General features: G+C 44.1%; 1 protein-coding gene across 1 annotated transcript in view; it reads right to left on the bottom strand.

The window, feature by feature from the left end:
- Positions 1 to 19,855, bottom strand: part of mtcl1 (microtubule crosslinking factor 1) — a 224,296-nt gene that overhangs the window by 26,524 nt on the left and 177,917 nt on the right. Inside the window, exon 13 of the mRNA XM_078541012.1 lies at positions 8,534 to 10,085. Coding sequence (XP_078397138.1) covers positions 8,534 to 10,085 — 1,552 coding nt within the window. The remainder of the gene's footprint in view (positions 1 to 8,533; positions 10,086 to 19,855) is intronic.

Genomic DNA, 19,855 nt, shown 5'->3' with positions numbered 1-19,855 from the left:
TTAAAAACACAATGAAATAAAAAGGACAAGCGCAGGAGAGGCATGGGGGCCGGGAGTCTCTGGAACTGTCGTGGTGGGAGATTCAGTGGCCCAGCCAAAAGCCCACTGACTTTCAGCAGACCGGACAGTCACAGCAGTGGACAGGGCCAGAAAATCTCACCCGTGGCGTGGGCCAAAGAGAAAGGAGCGTTGAAAGAATGGAAGTTTTGCAGAACAAGAGAGGTAACCAGTAACAATTCCAAACGAGTTGGCCGGAAGGAGAATCACAATTGACAATTGAAGGTGGATTCTGATACTTAAAATAAAGGAGAACAAGCTGGAAGCACACATCAGGCCAGTGAACAATTGTAAAGAGAAATGACAGGTTATGGCAGCTAACAGATAAATTGTCGATTTAATAAGGTTGGAAACTTAAAGAAAAAGCGGTGAGGACGAATGCAGAGAGGGGGAAAAAATGGAAGGACCAATCACGGAGAGGGAGTTAATGTGTCACTGACCTACAGACAGTTAATTAATGTACTTAAAGATTTAGACCATCCTTTAATTGCCACTGGACGCTGATTTTCATGTACAAACCACTTTTGATGGTGCAAGGCCAAAAGGAGCGGTAATGGTACAAGTAAAGAAACAGTTTATCCTTTTCTACTCTGTTTGGACCCTCCATGATTTTGAACGCCTCCATCAAGTCTCCCTTCAACCTTCTTTTCTCGCAGGAGAACAACCGCAACTTCTCCAACCTATCCACGTAACTAAAGTCTCTCATCCCTGCAACCATGCTCATAAATCTGCACCCCTCACAAAGCCCTCACATCCTTCTGGAAGCGCAGTTCCCAGAACTGGACACAATGCTCCAGTTGAGGCTGGACCAGTATTTTATGAAGGTTTGCCATAACTTCCTTGCTTTTGTACTCAATGCCGCTATTTATAAATTCCAGGATTCCATTTGCCATTTTAACCACTTTCTCAACCTGGCCTACCACCTCCTATGCACAACCACCCCCCCTCATCCCCCGCCGCGTCTCTCTGCTCTTGCACAATCTTTAGAACTGTACCCTTTATTTTATATTCCCTCTGCTTTCTCTTCTTACCAAAATGTATCAATTCACACTTCTCTGCATCAAATTTCATTTGTCATGTGCCGGTCACTCCACCAACCTATTTATGTCCTCTTGAAGTCTAACACTATCCTGCTCACATCTGACAGCTGACCAAATAGACATCAATGCCAGGCTCCCATCTCACCAGCAATGACCCTTTGGTAATTCTGAGTAGGGGGCAATTGGAGTGGGCTACTGTGCAGGTGGGGAAGTTTCACAGGCTATTCATTTCTGCAGTAGTCACTGTTGTTGCGCGGTAAATAGACATCTAATTTGAATGCAGGCAAAGTTCCATAAACAGTAAATGAATCGATGACCTGTTTTTGATAATGATGGCTGAGGGAAGAGTGTTTGGCCGGGGCACCGAGAAAAACTCCTCTGCTGGTCTTCACAGTGCCATACAATTTATTATGTCCAACTTTAGCAGATAGACAGCGGTCTCCCATATATCATGGCATCTCTGGCAATGCAGCACTCCCTTAGTACTGCACTGAAGTGCCAGTCAAGTTTATTAGCTCAAATCCATCATGCAGCTTGAACTCACAACTTTAAAATTTGAACTTCAACCACCTGATTGGACTTGGACAACACCAGTCTTATCCAGTGATATGTTTCTTTATTCTTTCATGCAATGTGGGCAAGGCCGGCATTTGTTGTCCATCCCTAATTGCCCTTTAATTGAATGGCTTGTAGGCTATTTCAGTTAAGAGTCAACCACATTACTGTGGGGGATCTGGAATCACATGTAGGCCAGACCAGGTAAGGATGGCAGATTTCCTTCCCTAAAGGACATTAACCAGATGGGTTTTTACAACTTTAATGATAGTTCTCATGGTCACTATTACTGAGACTTGCTTTATATTCCAGATTTATTAATTGAATTTTAAATTCCACCAGCTGCTGTGGGATTAGAACCCCATGTCCCCTACAGCATTAACCTGGACCTCTGGATTGCTAGTCCAGTGACATTACCAGTACAGCATCATCTCCCCATATAATGTGATAGCAAACTTCAAATGTATAGGCACCTTTATAAACAGAACTTTGTCTATTGAATATCATATCAAACTGCACTTCAGCCAGTTCCTCAGCAGGAGCATTTTACCTCACATCTAAGATCTGTCATGATTGCATGCTGCTCTGAAGTGAAGGGTGAAAGCTCAGTGGGATGCTGTTTCTGCTGTTCTGTAGGAGTAGGTACATGTGAGGTGGAAATACACTGTTGCGTATTGGTCCAACAATGAACACCAACCCTTAAACCTCGGAGTCCAAAATTTGAAATTAGTTGTGGGTGTTAACGTGGCAGATCCATCTTCAGGGAAGCCAGAATACTAGGCAGAAAGCAATTGTGCTGGGCATACCCCACAGGTGAACTCTAATTTCCCAGGTAGGGGAGGAAAACACACTTCTTCTGCTTGGACCCCTGCCACAACAAGCAGACATGTCTGGAAGAGTCCCCAGGCAATGCTGGAGTTTGACCCATTGTAATCTTGGTAGGCCTAAAAGGAACTAATGCCAGCTGAGAGCTGGGTTAAGCCCTACTAAGGCAACAGTAAATACTCCAGAAGACTAGAAGCCATAGGTAAATGATACTGGAGGTCATTGTGTGCCCTGACAATCTGAGGAGTGGCCCAAGCCTGTTCTCAGCTATTGAGTGACATGATGCCATTGAGGCATCTTTACAGGTCTGAGATACTAGTCTCCATAATTTGGAACAGGGTCTGAGGTTTCCCAGATTTTGCGGACTCAGAGGGCTCACTCTGCCACAGTGGGGCAAATAGAATTTTTGGGGCCAATGAAATCATCTTATATTACACCAGAGTTACATTTCCATACCCCATACTCTATCCTTAGATACTAAATACATTTGGTACATGTTAACTTGAGAGAAACTACATGCTTCACCTCAGATGCTCTAGGTTTAGTATGAAGATGCCTGATACACTTAATTGAAGACAAATGTTAAAGGCAAGACACTGTACCACCTAGCCTTCCTCTTCACTCCAACTTCAGTCAGACCACTCAAATCTCATTCTCCTAAAACTGTATAGCTGAGAAGGTTTGATAGTGATAAACTTGATCAAAGAATGGAAGATCCAGTCTCAATGTAATAACACAGGTAACTCGTTTTTAAACTAAAATCAAGCATCTCTCCGCCAATATTTATGAAACGGATAGATCAAACGTCACTAAGGTTGTTAACAAGGAACTTACAGCAGTGAGGCAGGCAGGGTTAGAGTCCCCAGGGGGTGGTTAGTAAGAGAGTTTGGCTCTGGGCAGAATAGACAGGAGAAGATAAATAAGACAAAATAAAGAGCAAAGTTACACATTGACACAGTTGTTATTAAACAGAAAGCCTTGCATTTTTATATAGTGTCTTCATGACGTCCCAAAGCATTTTACAGCTAATGAAGTACTTTTGAAATGTAGTCACTGTTGGAATGTAGGAAATGCAGCAGCCAATTTGCAACAGCAAACTCCTACAAAGAGCAATGTGATAATGACCAGATAATTTGTTTTTTTGTGGCCTTGATTGAGGGATAAATACTGTCCAGGACACTGGGAAAGCTCCTCAGCTCTTGAATGGAATAGTGCCATTGGATCTTTTACATCCAACTGAGGGGGCAGTTTTGGCCTCATCCAAAAAAAAAAATGATACTTCTGACACTGCAGCATTCCCTCAGTACTGCACTGAAGTACCAGCCTAGATTTATGTGCTCAAGTGCCTGGAGTGGGACTTGAACTCACAACTTTCTGACTCAAAAAGTGAGTGGAACTGAGCCACAGCTGCCAACTGGGACAATGATAAACAATCAGGTTCTTGAAGGCAGTGATTAATAGTATTACAGGACCTTCTCCAAATAGATCAGTCACAGATGAAGAAACAAGATACTCGTACAAGATGTCAGGGCTTGCATATTCTCCCCAATGACTCAGTTACAAAATGGGAATTTCCAACACGAGCAACCTATTGGTTTTAGCTCACTTGTAATTCCGTTGTGGCTTCTATGAGTTGTTCACTAACCGAAAATCAATTGACAAATGAAGCATCTGGTTTGACCGAATTGTCTCCGATCTACTGCTTTAGATACAATGAGGTTTAACAAATTTACTGTGGATCTTGGTATTAAAATAGAATTGAAGGTCTCAATGATGACTGTGCATAGGCCATTGAGTTAATACGAAAGCTCTCATCGATATAAACCCACAGATTATAAATCAAAAAGAAACAGCTGAAAAATATTAATTTGAAACAAGATTATGCATATAAATAGCTTGTACATTGCAAATATAGTAAGATAAATCATTTTAAAGATTTTCTTGTCTTCATTGTTAATGAGAAAATAATTTATTTAAGATGTTTCAGTCCAGAGAGCAAAGGCTCTCCGGAGAAGTCAGTGGGGAACTTGTCCCTGTTTTGGATACACCCTTTATTTCTACGCTTTTACCTGTTATTGTGCCCACTACAGTAGACTGGCTCAATCATGTTGAAAAGCCTTGTCTAAGGCAACAACTAGCAAAACAGGAGCATCCACTTCATGGCAAACACTGATCCCTAAGGAAAAGGTCACCATAAAAAAGGACAGAGCAGTCAACATTGGAGATGCCGAGTCTGAGGCTTGGCATGGCAGAGTGTGTTTGCATCTTATTTAGAAAGAGTTACAGCAAGAAATAGGCCATCTGGCCCGAATGGTCCATCCGTTGTTTATGCTCCACTCAAGCCTCCTACTCCTCTTCATCTAACATTAACAGATCCTTCGAATTCTTTCCCCCTCAAGTGCTTAACTTGCTTTCTCTACCTATTAAATTTGTATCTACTACTCCTTGTGGTAGCGAGTTCCAAATTCCAACAACTTTCTGTATTGGATTTCTTTGACTACCCCGTGAATGGAAGCCTTTCTTATACTTATAATTCTGAGTGCTAGTCATTCGCCTTGCAAGGACAGCCTATCCCTTGTCCTTCTCTCCTTTTCCTGGGACATTAGTGCCAAAAAGAAGCTAATGAAGCTAACTCTAATGGCCTGGGTTCTGTGGGTTTAGCACACTTTACGAAGCTGCTGCTTGGCAGGGTAAGAGCTGCATTGACAGTTTGATGATGGTTTCTATTTTCATATTTTATGTTAAAAATAGCTTCTCCATTCACCCCCAGAGTGAATCGCTGGCACCTTCACAATTCTTCAAATGGGAAGATGGAGCTTCCCAGCGTACTGAGTCAAAGGTCTTGGGGAGATCTTTTTTTTAAATTCTTTTATGGGATGTGAGCATCGCTGGCTAGGCCAGCACTTTTATTCCCCATCTCTAATTGCCCTTGAGAAGCTGCTGGTGAGCTGCCTTCTTGAACTGCTGCAGTCCATGTGGTGTAGGTACATTCACATAGTGCTGTTAGGGATGGAGTTCCAGGATTTTGACCCAGTGACAGTGAAGGAATGGCGATATATTTCTTAGTCAAGATCGTGAGTGGCTAGGAGGGGTTCTTTCAGGCAGTGGTGTTCCCATCTGTCTGCTGCCCTTGTTCTTCCAGATGGTAGTGGTCGTGGGTTTGGAAGCTGCTGTCTAAGAAGGCTTGCTGAGTTCCAGCAGTGCATCTTGTAGATGGTACACACTGCTGCTACTGTGCATCAGTGGTGGGCAGAGTGGATGTTGAAGGTGGTGGATGTGGTGCAAATCAAGCAGGATGTTTTGTCCTGGACAGTGTCAAGCTTCTTGAGTGATGTTGGAGCTGTACTCAACCAGGCAAGTGGAGAGTATTCCATCACACTCCTGACTTGTGCCTTGTAGATGGTGGATAGGCTTTGGGGAGTCAGGAGGTAAGCTACTGGTTGCAGGATTCCCAGCCTCTGACCTGCTCTTGTAGCCACAGTATTTATGTGACTGGCCCAGTTCAATTTCTGGTCAATGGTAACCCCCAAGATGTTGATAGTGGGGAATTCAGTGATGGTAATGCCATTGAATGTCAAGGGGTGATGGTTAGATTCTTTCTTGTTGGAGATGGTCATTGCCTGGCACTTGTGTGGTGCAAATGTTACTTGGCACTTGTCAGCCCAAGCCTGGATATTGCCCAGGTCTTGCTGCATATGGGCACTGACTGCTTCAGTATCTGAGGAGTCGTGAACGGTGTTGAATATTGTGCAATCATCTGTGAACATCCCCACTTCTGACCTCATTTTGGAAGGAAGGTCATTGATGAAGCAGCTGAAGATGGTGGGGCCAAGGACACTACATTAAGCAACTCCTGCAGTGATGTCTTGGAGCTGAGACGACTGACCTCCAACAACCACAGCCATCTTCCTTTGTGCTAGGTATGACTCCAACCAGCAGAGAGTTTTCCCCCTGATTCCTATTGACTCCAGTTATACCAAATATTAGCTTGTGGTGTTACAACAAGCATTGGCTTATTCTGTAACTCCAAAGGCAGAGGACTGGCTCTCATGTCACTGGAGGGGCAAGTAGGTTTGAGGCTCACACTGCTCGGTTTGCTCCAGCATTTTCAAAACGAACTACAGCAAGAAGTTTGAATTGTAAATTAGCTTCAGTGTTGTAGGAACATGGGTATAGAAGTGGGCCATTCAGCCTCTCGAGCTTGTTCTGTCATTCAATGAGGCCAGAGTTGATCTGCACCTGATTCTATTTACTTGCCTTAGCCTGATCTATATCCATTTAGCCCTTGGCTAGCAAAAATCTAGTGATCTCAGATTTAGATTTAAAATCATTAATGGAGCTGGCATCGATTGTTTCTTGTGAGAGCGCATTTTACACTTCTCCCACCCTTTATGGGGTGAAATGCTCCTAACTGCGCTCCTGGATGGTCTGCCTCCGATTTTAAGGTTAAGTTTCCTTGTCCTGGACTCCTCAACCCAGTGGTAAAAAGTTTCTCTCTCTCTCTCTCTATCTACTTTATCAATTCCCTTCTAAGTCCTAAAAGGTTCCTAATTACAGGTGACCTATTTGATGGCTTGTTCTCTTTCAGTCCTGGGGGATTCACAGTATAAAACAAAATAATGTCAAAACATTTCTTCATAGGGGACAAAAGAATTCATTTCCGACCGACTTATTCCTCCAATAAATGTGACCAGATCTCAGTTGCGAGGCTTCACTGGGCAGCTAATTTTAATTCCTGCTGACAGCTGCCAAATTTGCCACCTCAGTCCTTGCAGCTCTCACTCTCTTGCAGCCATTTCTTGCTCTCCTTTACTGGCACTTTTCGCTCCTACCTCCACTGCTTCCAAAGGAATTTGAGAATAAAAATAAAGCATTTTAGCATTTTTTTCCCCCAAGGCTGTCTGATAGCTCAGTGATTTCACTCTGTGAATTGTTGAGCACTGAAGATTAGAAGTCCTGTGTCCAGTGTTCAGTGCTGAGGCAACTGATCTCAGCCTGGACAGTGCCATGCTTGGCATCAGTGGCTCTTGAGTCATGCAGGCAAAATCATTCAGGGTCCTAATCCCTCTAGAGTCACCCTTGTTGGAAAACACCCCCCATTGGCATATGTATTGTAAGGCTTCACTGTAAGGTCCCATAAGGTTAAATCACTGGCCAATGTACCAGTGAATGAAGGACCAAAGAACAAATGATGCCAGTGGAAATCTATCCTAAAAGAGTGGGGCTTTCACGATTGAAAGGGAGAAAAGTCACTTTAAAGTCCAAGGTGAGATGTGACAGTGGACAAAGGACATGGCAACAGGGATAGAGAACGGGAATTGTGAACGTCAGCAGCACCTGCACAATTTTCTATCCACTGGAGTGGCACTTGCCATGCAGTATAATAATGACTCAGTACAAGTATGGACACAGGGTAAAGCACTGCCTCTTAGGATCAGCCAAGCACCTAAGTGAGATCTAAAATAGGAGTTATAAATTTAGTCAATTCATGGGTTCCCGACTGATTTTAGTGTGAACCAAACATTTGCACCATTAATCAGCAACTGCATCACAAAATCCAGGATAGGTTCCAAAGTTATGACTTTGTCATTAAGTCCTTGGAAGTGGTGACCAGAGACAATACGATTTTGTTTTCACTTTGTTAATGCAACACTTTGGTTTGAAAGGAGACTTGTAGATATTTACAAGGTGTAAAAGCCGCTTGCTTTGTTGGGCATTTAGCAAATGTTCAAGCTCTGAGATCAATCCTGACACTCATTTAAAATTCAGAGCAGCCTTGGGACTTTGGGCACACGCTCCTCATGAACAAGGCAAAAACTAACTTTCATCTCACTGTGTGAGCCCATAATTTGGTGAACCCAATCCCCCATCACTCATAGTGTTAGGATTTAGTTGAATATAAAGTCCAAAATAAAACTCTAGGCCCTTCACCTGTAACAGCTTGCAGCCACAGGTCCTTTGCAAAGTACACAGAAATATGTAGTTTTTTTAATGATTAAAGTTTTAGTTTAACAACATTCTAAACAATGTCAGGCAGGGTAAGGATAAAGAATTACCTCAAGGGTGCCTGGGGAAGCTCCATCTGCATCTTCTGCCTTCGTATCATCATTGGCAGGTTTCTGGTTGTTCTTAGTTGGACTTTGTTCCTCATTAAAGGCCTGTTCAATAAGTTGTTTGTTTAAAATCCTGGCAGAGTTTTCAGTAAGCGTGTATCCTGGAGAAAGAGACAGTCCCTGCCTTGCAATGAGATCCTCACCATCTCCTTCCATCTCTGATTCTATGGCCAAGACAGGACTTGGCGATCTGCCTCGGACACTCTTCAAAAACTCCTGAACTAAGACATAATTTGACCTGGGTTCTGCGGGCTTAGACCTACTTATGGACCTGGACAACCTCTGTACAGTGTCACAAACTATAGGCGTGTGATCTATGATATTGAACAAACTCGAAAGGCCATCATTAATGGTAGTGTGAACTGGACTGTCTCGGGTGGTAGTCGATCTGGCCCAGGCTGATTCATTAAATCCCTTCTGTGAATTGTTGGGCAAAATTCGATCTTTAGGCTGATCAGGTTTTGTTGGAATTTTTCTTTGCAGCTTTGGCGAGCCGTATTTTGGTGAACAGCACGCACGTTCAAATTTTGCCTGCATTTTCTCAACTCCAGGAGCCACCTGTTTGTTCCGCAAACTTCGCGAGGGCGACGACACTGGAGTTGAGCCTCCCTTTGGTGTCAAACACTTGTGTGGACTGCTGCTGATGCTCCTAAGGCACTCTGTCTGCAGACCTACACTGATGGTCTGGGTGGTCTGTGTTCCTGTACTTGTGACACCATTAGTCTGACATGCAATGTCTTTGAACTGGGGCTCCATTGAGTTAGAACGTATTCGGCTTATGACTGAATGAGCTACTTCCTTCATGTCATCACTCATATTGCCAGATATTTTAAGGTCATGCAGGGATGAAGCAAAGCCAACAGTACTACAGATTGGGTGCTCCATGGGGCGGAGCCCACCCTCTAGTAGATCTTTGTGGTGCTTGCCAATGTCACATGGCCATCTTCCAAATACATCAGGCGATCCTCCCTTTGGCTCAACTACATTCCCATTTGATTTGATCTTGGGAAAGGCATAATCTGAATCAACTACCTTTGTCCCATCTTTATTTGGATGTGCTGACTCATCAAACCTGCGGATGAGTGGTGGGCTGTGATAGAGTCGCACTCCAATTTTATCTGGAACCACGCTGCTCCATTGTAGCTGCTTTTGATTGTAATCTTGGCTGCTCGTTGTGTTCGTTGTTATAGTGGTGCTAGTTGTGAGGTACCATGAGGCAGCTTGGAAAGGTTCCGGGGGTAAACTGCTAACCATTTTCTCACTTTCAGTCTTTTCCGTCCAGGCTTCTGTTGGTTTATCCCTGTTGGTGTACTCCCAGTTTTTTCTGTTGAACTCTTCAATGTACTTCAGGTCATCCGGAGACAAAGGTGGGGTCGTCTCATCCTTAGTGATGCTTATCTGTAGCTCAGGACTACCGGGTAAGTGCTTCTCGGGCAGGAAAGGGGAACTATCCATCAAGCGTTGGAACTCTGACATGGAGGAAACCGACTTTGCCCTTTGAATAAAACAAGAACATTTTTAGCTGTGGCTTAAGGATTGAAAATGACTGTACTATCAAACAATAACTCAGACAGTGGTTGTACCACTTCACACTATCAATTTCATTGAGTCTCCAGGCTGTTGCTATGTGTACAAAAGTATCAGCTATTCTGTAAAAGCAAGAATGAGGTGAAAGATTCTTAATCTGTTTTATTTTGCAGTTGAAATAGGAATGTTGGCCAATACTTGGGAGAAGATTCCTGCTCTGAATCTTGTCACTTGATCATTACTGTTCACCTGAGCCAAAGGAAAAGATTGTAAAGACTTCAGCTTCTCGATGGTGTATTGTCACTGGACTAGTGATTCTGAGACCCAGGGTAATGCTCTGGGGACCCAGGTTCAAATTCCATCCAGGGCAGATGGTGAAATTTGAATCAAATAATGACCAATAATGCCCTTTAGGGAAGGAAATCTGCTGTCCTTACCCGGTCTGGCCTATATGTGGCTCCAGGCCCACAGCAATGTGACTCTTAAATGCTCTCTGAACAAGGGCAGTTAGGGAATTTTGTCCATCATCCCATGAATGAATTTAAAAAAACCAAAGGATTGCACCTCCTCTGACAGGGCAGCATTGCTGCATTGGTGATATTGTCTCTAATTCCTGGTGTGGGTCCCAAATCCACAACCTTCCAACTGACCCAAGGTGACAGTGGAATACATTATGTCAGCACCCTGCAGGCTACCCATAGGTGCTGTAACCTCTTCAGAACTACTCAAATCTTAATCTTCATTGACTTACATAGAGGTGCACCGAAACAAGCCAATCCTTATGTTCCACAAGAGCCTCCCTCCACTTTTCTTCATCTAATCCTATCAACATATCCTTCCAGTCCTTTCTCCCTCATGTGCTTGTCTAGCTTCCCCTAAAGTGGAGCAATGCTATTTGCCTCAATTACTCCTTGTGGTGGCCACTTCCACATTTTTACCACTCCTTGGATAAAAAAGTTTCTCCTGAACTTCCTATTGGATTTATTGATGACTATCTTTTTTTAAAAGGCCCTTAGTTTGGTCAGATTTCCACAAGTGAAACATCTCTCCATCTGTCCTATTGAACCATTTCATAATCTTAAAGATTCTGTCACATCATCCTTAACCCTTCTCTTTTCTAGAGAAAGTAATGGGATCAATTGTGTCCTCATCAAACATCCAGATGCATTTTTCATGGGATTGCTGTGAACAGACATTGACCAATTTTTTTTCTTCCCTTTTTCTAACCCAGAGGTTAAGGTTCTGATTCAAGCATTCCTGCAGCTACCCCACCAGCTAAGTCGCCACACTTTAGTGATTGAACCTAAGATCTTGATGGCCTATATTGGGCTGAACATTTACCAACTGAACACTGGTTGGGGGAACTAGGGAGTGTGATGGTCGTTGAGAACTTCCACTTATGTCTAAACAGATTAGAACAACCAGCCTAAGCCAACCCAAAAAAGGTGACATCTTCTTTCCAAATTGTCCTAAAATGAGCGCAGATAATTCAGCGCAAGGTCTATCAGCTGAGTTCACATTTTGGCTCATATTTCAAATCTGAAATATAGCTGTTTTAAATATCATCTGCCCGATATCGTCACAATGGGCTGAAAGGCAATGATTGATGATAGGAACACTTGAGATGGAAGAGCCAGCTTTTGTTCTAGCCACTGTCAAAAAAATGAGACAATCCCAAAAATACATTCATCACAAATGAACTTTATTTTCTCTTATGGACATTCAATATTGGTGGACAGGAAAAGACTAATTAGTCTGTCAAGCCTGTCTCTTTTACTCTAATCTGTTCACTTCTCTTCAGGAAGGAACTGATTCATAATGGCATTCATGGTGACCTCCAGCAGCTTGTCCATGCAACCAATATTCATAATTGAGTCAAGAGACTGTGGTAAATTTTAATGTGTGATGCTTCTTGGGAAGATTACCAAGAGCCGTTTTGATGTGGTCAGGCCTGATATAAACTGGATGGACAAGCTACTGGTGCATTTCCAACTAGCTGACGGAGATGGGATGGGGCTGTAAATCCTGCAATTCCTCGGCAGAGCTAAGATCGCCATTTCAACATAAAGGGGGGGTGGGGGCAGGCGATTGTGCCAGGTGCGGAGGGGGAATGGGACTCTTCAGAATCTCAAGCATCAAGTGGCGAAATATTTGAGGGGTCAGAATGTGCATTTATGCTCCTCTTGGTTCTACCAAAACTCATGAAACCACTCAGCTGTGCGGCAATTTAGAAGCAGCCTCCAGTGATCCCTTTATGTTCCGTGAATTAGACTACTTTGTACTGAGTTCCACTGGGCATAGCTTGCAGTGGGTGGGGGAGACGGTGGCGTGTAGTCCAGGATAATATTCTGGGATCAGGAGTTCAAATCCCACCATTGCAGCTGGTGGAATTTAAATTCAATTAATAATCTGGGGCTGAATCTTCCGGTCGGCATGGGGGGGGGGGCGGGCCCGACATGCTGACGCTTAAAATGACGCGTGATGACATCGGGCGTGCGTCCTGACATCATTGCGCATCATCTCGAAATTTCATTCGGCGGGTGCGCGCCTGCCGAAATGTCAACTGCCTATTAAGGCCATTAAAAAAGTAATTAAAGTATTTAAGAACGCTGCCTGTCCAACCTTAAGGTTGGCGGACAGGCAAAAACCCCAAGCGGCCAGGATGAGGTTTCCTGAAGCTTTTATAAAACAATTAAATAAATTTCCCCACCTTTACAAACATGTCCGAACTCATGTGACACTGCCTCATGAGGGGACATATTTGAATAAATGTTTACATCATTCATTGAAGTTTTTTATTGTCTATTCAATCTCCCTGAGGCACGGAGCTGCATGTGCCAAAGAGCGCAGGCTCCGACTCTCCCTCCTCCCCTCACCTGCACAGGTAGCGCTGAGCGCTACTGGCCGCGCATTACGCAGGAGTTTGCCTTAATTAGCGCGCCCGCGTAAAATGGCGGCGCACAGCCGATCGCAGGCGGCGATTGGCTCCGCGCCCACCCCCGCCCAGCCCGCCCGCCATAAGTAAAGTCCTGGCCCTGGAATTGAAAAGCCAGTCTCAGTAATGGTGGCCATGAAACCATTGTCAATTGTCACGAAAACCCATCTGCTTCACTAATGTCCTTTAGGGAAGGAAATCTGCCATATTTACCTGGTCCGGTCTACATGTGACTCCAGGTCAGCAGCAAAGTGGTCGACTCTTAACTGACCTCTGAAATGGCCTAGCAAGCCACTCAGTTCAAGGACAATTAGGGAATGGCAACAAATGCTGGCCTTGCCAGTGAAGCCCACATTCCATGAAAGAATATAAATAAGGCTTGCCCAGCACATGTCACCTTTTGGGAGTTCTAAAATGGCATTGAGCTCCTAAGTGCATCATGCCCTACATTGCAACAGTGACTACACTTCAAAAGTAGTCCATTGGCTGTAAAGAACTTTAGGACACCCTGCAGTTGGGAAAGGCACTATGTAAAGGTTACTTCTTTTTTCTTTTTGCCCTGTTGTTTGTAGTGGCAGTTGTGGTTGACCATTTCCCAGCTGGGACCCAAATGGGCAAACAGGGCGGACGTAAGCGGCAGTGAGGCAGTAATTCATTTATTTTTAGTGTTCTTAATCCTGCCACTGCCCCATTTGACAGAATGGTAGAGGAATCAATACGTGCCCTAGTGAGTGCTGGTGTTTTATTTTACCAAATAGAGCATCACAGCTGACCCCAACCCTATCCTCACCTGATGCCCACAGATGAATACTTTCCTGTGGGAGTCACAGTCAATGCATTTTCCGGCCCTAGCCCAGAGGAGCTGAGATGAACTGCACATTGAGTAAGACCATAACTATAAGACGTAGGAGCAGAAGTAGGCCATTTGGCCCATCGAGTCTGCTCCGACATTCAATGAGGTCATGTTGGTCTGATAATCCTCAACTCCACTTTCCTGCCTTTTCTCCATAACCCTTGATTCCCTTACTGATTTAAAATCTGTCTATCTCAGCCTTGAATATACTTAACGACCCAGCCTCCACAGCCCTCTGTGGTAAAGAATTCCACAGATTCATTACCCTCTGAGAGAAGAAATTCCTCCTCATCTTAAATGGGCGACCCTTTACTCTGAGATTATGCCTCTAGTCCTAGACTCTCCCACAAGGGGAAACAACCTCTCAGCATCTACCCTGTCAAGCCCCCTAAGAATCTTATATGTTTCAATAAGGCCGCCTCTCATTCTTCTAAACTCCAATGAATACAGGCCCAACCTACTCAACCTCTCCTCATAATAAAATCCCTCCATACCAGGGATCAAACTAGTGAACCTTCTCTGGACTGTCCCCAATGCCAGTGTATCTTTCCTTAGATAAAGGGACCAAAACTGTTCACAGTATTCTAGGTGTGGTCTAACTAGTGCCTTGTGTTGTTTTAGCAAGACTTCCCTATTTTTATACTCCATTCCCTTTGAAATAAAGGCCAACATTCCATTTGCCTTCCCTATTACCTGCTGAACTTGTATGTTAGCTTTTTGTGATTCATGCACGAGGACCCCAAATCCCTCTGAGCTGCAGCTTTCTTCAGTCTTTCTCCATTTACATAATATTCAGCTCCTCTATTCTTCCTGCCAAAGTGCATAGCCTCACATTTTCCCACATTATATTCCATCTGCCAAGTTTTTCCTCACTCACTTAACCTGTCTATATCCCTCTGTAGACTCTTTGGCTGGGATTTTCCGGCCCCATTGTGGGCGGGACTCGCCGCGGGTGAGGTAGTGCCCCAGCCAGAGATCCATTGGCTTGTGGCGAGACCAGAAGATCCCGGCAGTGGGCAGGTGCGGAGAATTCTGCCCTTTCTGTCATCCTCACTGTTTGCCTTCCCACCTATTTTTGTGTCATCTGTAAACTTGGCGATAGTACATTCATTCCCTCATCCAAGTCATTAATATAAGTTGTAAATAATTGTGGTCCCAGCACTGATCCCTGTGGCACTCCACTAGTTACAGTTTACAGCCACCCTGAAAATGCCCCCCCCCCGTATCCCAGCTCTCTGTCTTCTATTAGTTAGCCAGTCCTCCATTCTTGTTAATATACTACTCCCAACACCATGGGTTCTTATCTTATTAAGAAGCCGTATGTGCGGTACCTTATCGAATGCCTTTTGGAAATCCAAATGTATTACATCTACTGGTTCCCCTTTATCTATCCTGCCTGTTAACTGCTCAAAGAGTTCTAATCAATTTGTCAGGCATGATTTCCCCTTCATGAAGCCATGCTGACCCTGCTTGATTATATTATGCATTTCTAAATGCTCTGCTATTACATCCTTTATAATAGACTCTAACATTTTCCCAGTGATGGATGTTAAGCTACCTAGCCTAAAGTTAGCTGTTTTGGTCTCCCTCCCCTTTTGAATAAGAGTATTACAATGACAGTTTTCCAATCCTCTGGGACTTTTCCAGAATCTAAGGTTTCTTGTAAGATTTTATTTTTATTCATTCACGGGATGTGGGTGTCGCTGGCTGGGCTAGCATTTATTGCCCATCCCTAGTTGCCCTTGAGAAGGTGGTGGTGAGCTGCCTTCTTGAACCGCTGCAGTCCATGTGGTGTAGGTACACCCACAGTGCTGTTAGAAAGGGAGTTCCAGGATTTTGACCCAGCGACAGTGAAGAAACGGCGATATATTTCCAGATCAGAATGGTGAGTTACTTGGAAGGGAATTTCTAGGTGGTGATGTTCCCATCTATCTGCTGCCCTTATCCTTCTAGGTGGTAGTGGTCTTGGGTTTGAAAGGTGCTTCGAAGGAGCCTTGGTGAATTCCTGCAGTGCATCCTGTAGATGGTACACACTGCTGCTACTGTGCGTCGGTGGTGGAGAGAGTGAATGTTTGTGGATGTGGTGCCAATCAAGCAGCTTCTTTGGTGTTGTGGGAACTGCACTCATCCAGGCAAGTGGGGAATATTCCATCACACTCCTGAATTGTGCCTTGTAGATGGTGGATAGGCTTTGGGCAGTCAGGAGGTGAGTTACTCGCTGTAAGATTCCTAGCCTCTGACCTGCTCTTTAGCCGCAGTATTTAAATGGCTAGTCCAGTTCAGTTTCTGGTCAATGGTAACCCCCAGGATGTTGATAGTGGGGGATTCAGTGATGGTAATGCCATTGAACACCAAGAGGCAATGGTTGGATTCTCTCTTGTTGGAGATGGTCATTGCCTGACACTTGTGTGGCGTGAATGTTACTTGCCACTTGTCAGCCCAAGCCTGCATATTGTCCAGTCTTGCTGTATTTGGGCATGGACTGCTTCAGTGTCTGAGGAATCGCGAATGGTGCTGAACATTGTGCAATCATCAGCAAACATCCCCACTTCTGACCTTATGATGGAACAAAGGTCACTGGTGAAGCAGCTGAAGATGGTTGGGCCGAGGACACTACCCTGAGGAACTCCTGCAGTGATGTCCTGGAGCTGAGATGACTGATCTCCAACAACCACAACCATCTTCCTTTGTGCTAGGTATGACTCCAACCAGTGGTGAGTTTTCCCCCTGATTCTTATTGACTCGTTTTGCTAGGGCTCCTTGATGCCACACCTGGTCAAATGCTGCTTTGATGTCAAGGGCAGTCACTCTCATCTCACCACAGGAATTCAGTTCTTTTGTCCATGTTTGAACCAAGGCTGTAATGAGGTCAGGAGCCGAGTGGCCCTGGCAGTACCCAAATTGGGCATCAGTGAGCCGGTTATTGCTAAGCAAGTGCTGCTTTATAGCACTGTTAATGGCCCCTTCCATTACTTTGCTGATGATCGAGAGTAAACTGATGGAGCAGTAATTGGCTGGGTTGGATTTGTCCTGCTTTTTGTGTACAGGACATACCTGGGCAATTACTACCAGTGCATCCACTATCTCTGTAGCTACTTCCCTTAATATCCTAGGATGCAACCTATCAGGTCTAGGGGACTTATCAGTCTTTAGCCCCATTAGTTTCCCCAGTACTTTTTCTCCAGTGACAGTTTTTGTATTTATTTCCTCCTCCCTCATTTTCCCCTTGATTATTTAGTATTTTTGGAATGCTATTAGTGTTTCTACTATGAAGACTGATGCAAAGCATTTATTCAACTCCTCTGCCATTTCCTGGTTCCCCATTATTATTTCCCCAACCTCATTCTCTAAGGGGCCTATGTTCACTTTGGCCTCTCTCTTCCTTTTTATATATTTAAAGAAGCTCTTATTGTCCATTTTTATATTACTCGCTAGTTTACCCTCAAAGTTTATTTTCTCCCTCTATTATTTTTTGGTCATCCTTTGTTGGTTTTTAAAACTTTCCCAATCCTCTGGCTTGCCACTAATCTTTGCCAAATTGTATGTTTTTTCTTTCAATTTGATACTATCCTTAACTTCCTTGGTTAACCATGATGGGTTTATCTCTTTCCTAGAATCCTTCTTCCTCACTGGGATATGCCTTTGTTGTAAGTCATGAACTATTTTCTTAAATGTCTGCCATTGTTCATCAACTGTCTTTTCTGCTAAACTGCTTTCCCAGTCCACTCCAGCCAACTCTGTCCTCATTCCTTTGTAATTACCCTTATTTAAGTTTAGCACAGTTGTTTCCGACCCAAGTTTCTCACTGAATGCTAAATCCTACTATGTTATGGTCACTGTTTCCTAGAGAATCTTTCACTCTGAGATCATTTATTAAAGCTGTCTCATTCTTCATTACCAGATCCAAAATAGCCTGATCCCCGGTTGGATCCACAACATATTCTTCTAGGAAACCATCCCGAATACACTCTATTAATACTGCACACAGTACTCGAGGTGTATTCTCACCAAAGCCCTGGACAATTGTAGCAAGACATCCTTATTGTTCTACTCCAATCTTCTTGGCAACATGTCATTTGCTTTCCTAATTGCTTGCCACACCTACATGCTAACTTTATGTGTTCTTTGCACAAGTTCACCCAAGTCTCTCTGAACATCAACATTTTAGAAATTTCACACACTTAAAAAACTTTGTTTTTCTATTCTATTTATACTACTGATGCAGATAACCTCAGAATGCCCCACATTAGACGCCATCTGCCAACTTGTTGCCCACTTGCTTAATCTGTCCATCCATCTTTGCAGCCTCTTTGCAAACTCCTTACAGTTTACCAAGTTTTGGATGAGAGCTTAAACTGAGGTCCTGTCTGCCTCTCAGGTGGACATTAAAGATCCCTTGGAACCATTTCAAAGAGTAGGTGAGTTGTCCCCATTATATTACACAAGAACATTGTCTTGGCCAATATTTATCCCTCAATCAACATCACAAAAATGGATAATCTGGCCATTATCACAATGCTGTTTGTGGCAACTTGCTGTGTGTAAACTGGTTTCCAAACGTCCTACATTTCAACAGGGACTAAACTTTAAAAAGCATGTCACTGCCTCTAAAGGAGGGATGCCTGGTGCTGTGAAAGGCACTATATAAATGCACGTTTTCCTTCATGCTCTCTTACATTCCCAACTAGTTTAGATACGTTACTCTCTTGCCTCTTCATCCAAGTCATAAATATAGATTGTAACGAGTTGAGCTGATCCTTGCAGCACTCCATTGTCAGCCTACCAACTTGAATATGCCCCATTTATTCTTACTCTCCGCCTCCTGCCTGATAACCAATCCCATATCCACTCTGATATATTACCCCAACTCTATGTGCCCTATCTTGTATGTTAACCTTGTGCATGCCACATCATTGTATGCCTTTGGAACTCCAGGTATATAACATCCACTGGCTCCCCTTTTTCTACCCTACTAGTTACATCCTCAAAACAATTATGAGATTCTGAAATAAAAACAAAAAACTACTGTGGATGCTGAAAATCCAAAACAAAAACAGAATTACCTGGAAAAACTCAACAGGTCTGGCAGCATCTGCGGAGAAGAAAAGAGTTGACGTTTCGAGTCCTCACGACCCTTCAACAGAACTGAGTAATATTAGGAGAGGGGTGAAATATAAGCTGGTTTAAGGTGGGGGGGTGGTGGGGGGAGAGAAGTTGGAGTGGGGGGGGGGGGCGGGGGGGCTTTGTGGGGGGGGGTGTTGTAGGGACAAGCAAGCAGTGATAGGAGCCGATAATCAAAAGATGTCTCTCCCCTTGTCCAGTCCCTTCCCACCTACATCCGTGATTCCTCTGACACCTTACGTCACATCAACAATTTCCAGTTCCCTGGCCCCAACCGCTTCCTCTTCACCATGGACGTCCAATCCCTCTACACCTCCATCCCCCACCAGGATGGTCTGAGGGCCCTTAGCTTCTTCCTTGAACAGAGACCCGAACAATCCCCATCCACCACTACTCTCCTCCGTCTGGCTGAACTTGTTCTCACACTGAACAATTTCCCCTTTAACTCCTCTCACTTCCTCCAAATAAAAGGTGTGGCTATGGGTACCCGCATGGGCCCCAGCTATGCCTGTCTCTTTATGGGGTATGTGGAACATTCCTTGTTCCAGTCCTACGCCGGCCCCCTCCCACAACTCTTTCTCCGGTACATCGATGATTACTTCGGTGCTGCTTCATGCTCTTGTTGGGACCTGGAAAAATTTATTAATTTTGCTTCCAATCTCCACCCCTCCATCATTTTCACATGGTCCATCTCTGACACTTCCCTTCCCTTCCTTGACCTCTCTGTCTCAATTTCTGGTGATAGACTGTCCACCAATATCCATTACAAGCCTACCGACTCCCACAGCTACCTCGACTACAGCTCCTCACACCCCGCTTCCTGCAAGGA

Source organism: Cetorhinus maximus, chromosome 4, assembly GCF_964194155.1.
Source record: "Cetorhinus maximus chromosome 4, sCetMax3.hap1.1, whole genome shotgun sequence".
Taxonomy (NCBI): Eukaryota; Metazoa; Chordata; class Chondrichthyes; order Lamniformes; family Cetorhinidae; genus Cetorhinus; species Cetorhinus maximus.
The sequence above is the reverse complement of the archived record's forward strand: the minus strand, read 5'-3'. Positions and strand labels throughout refer to the sequence as shown.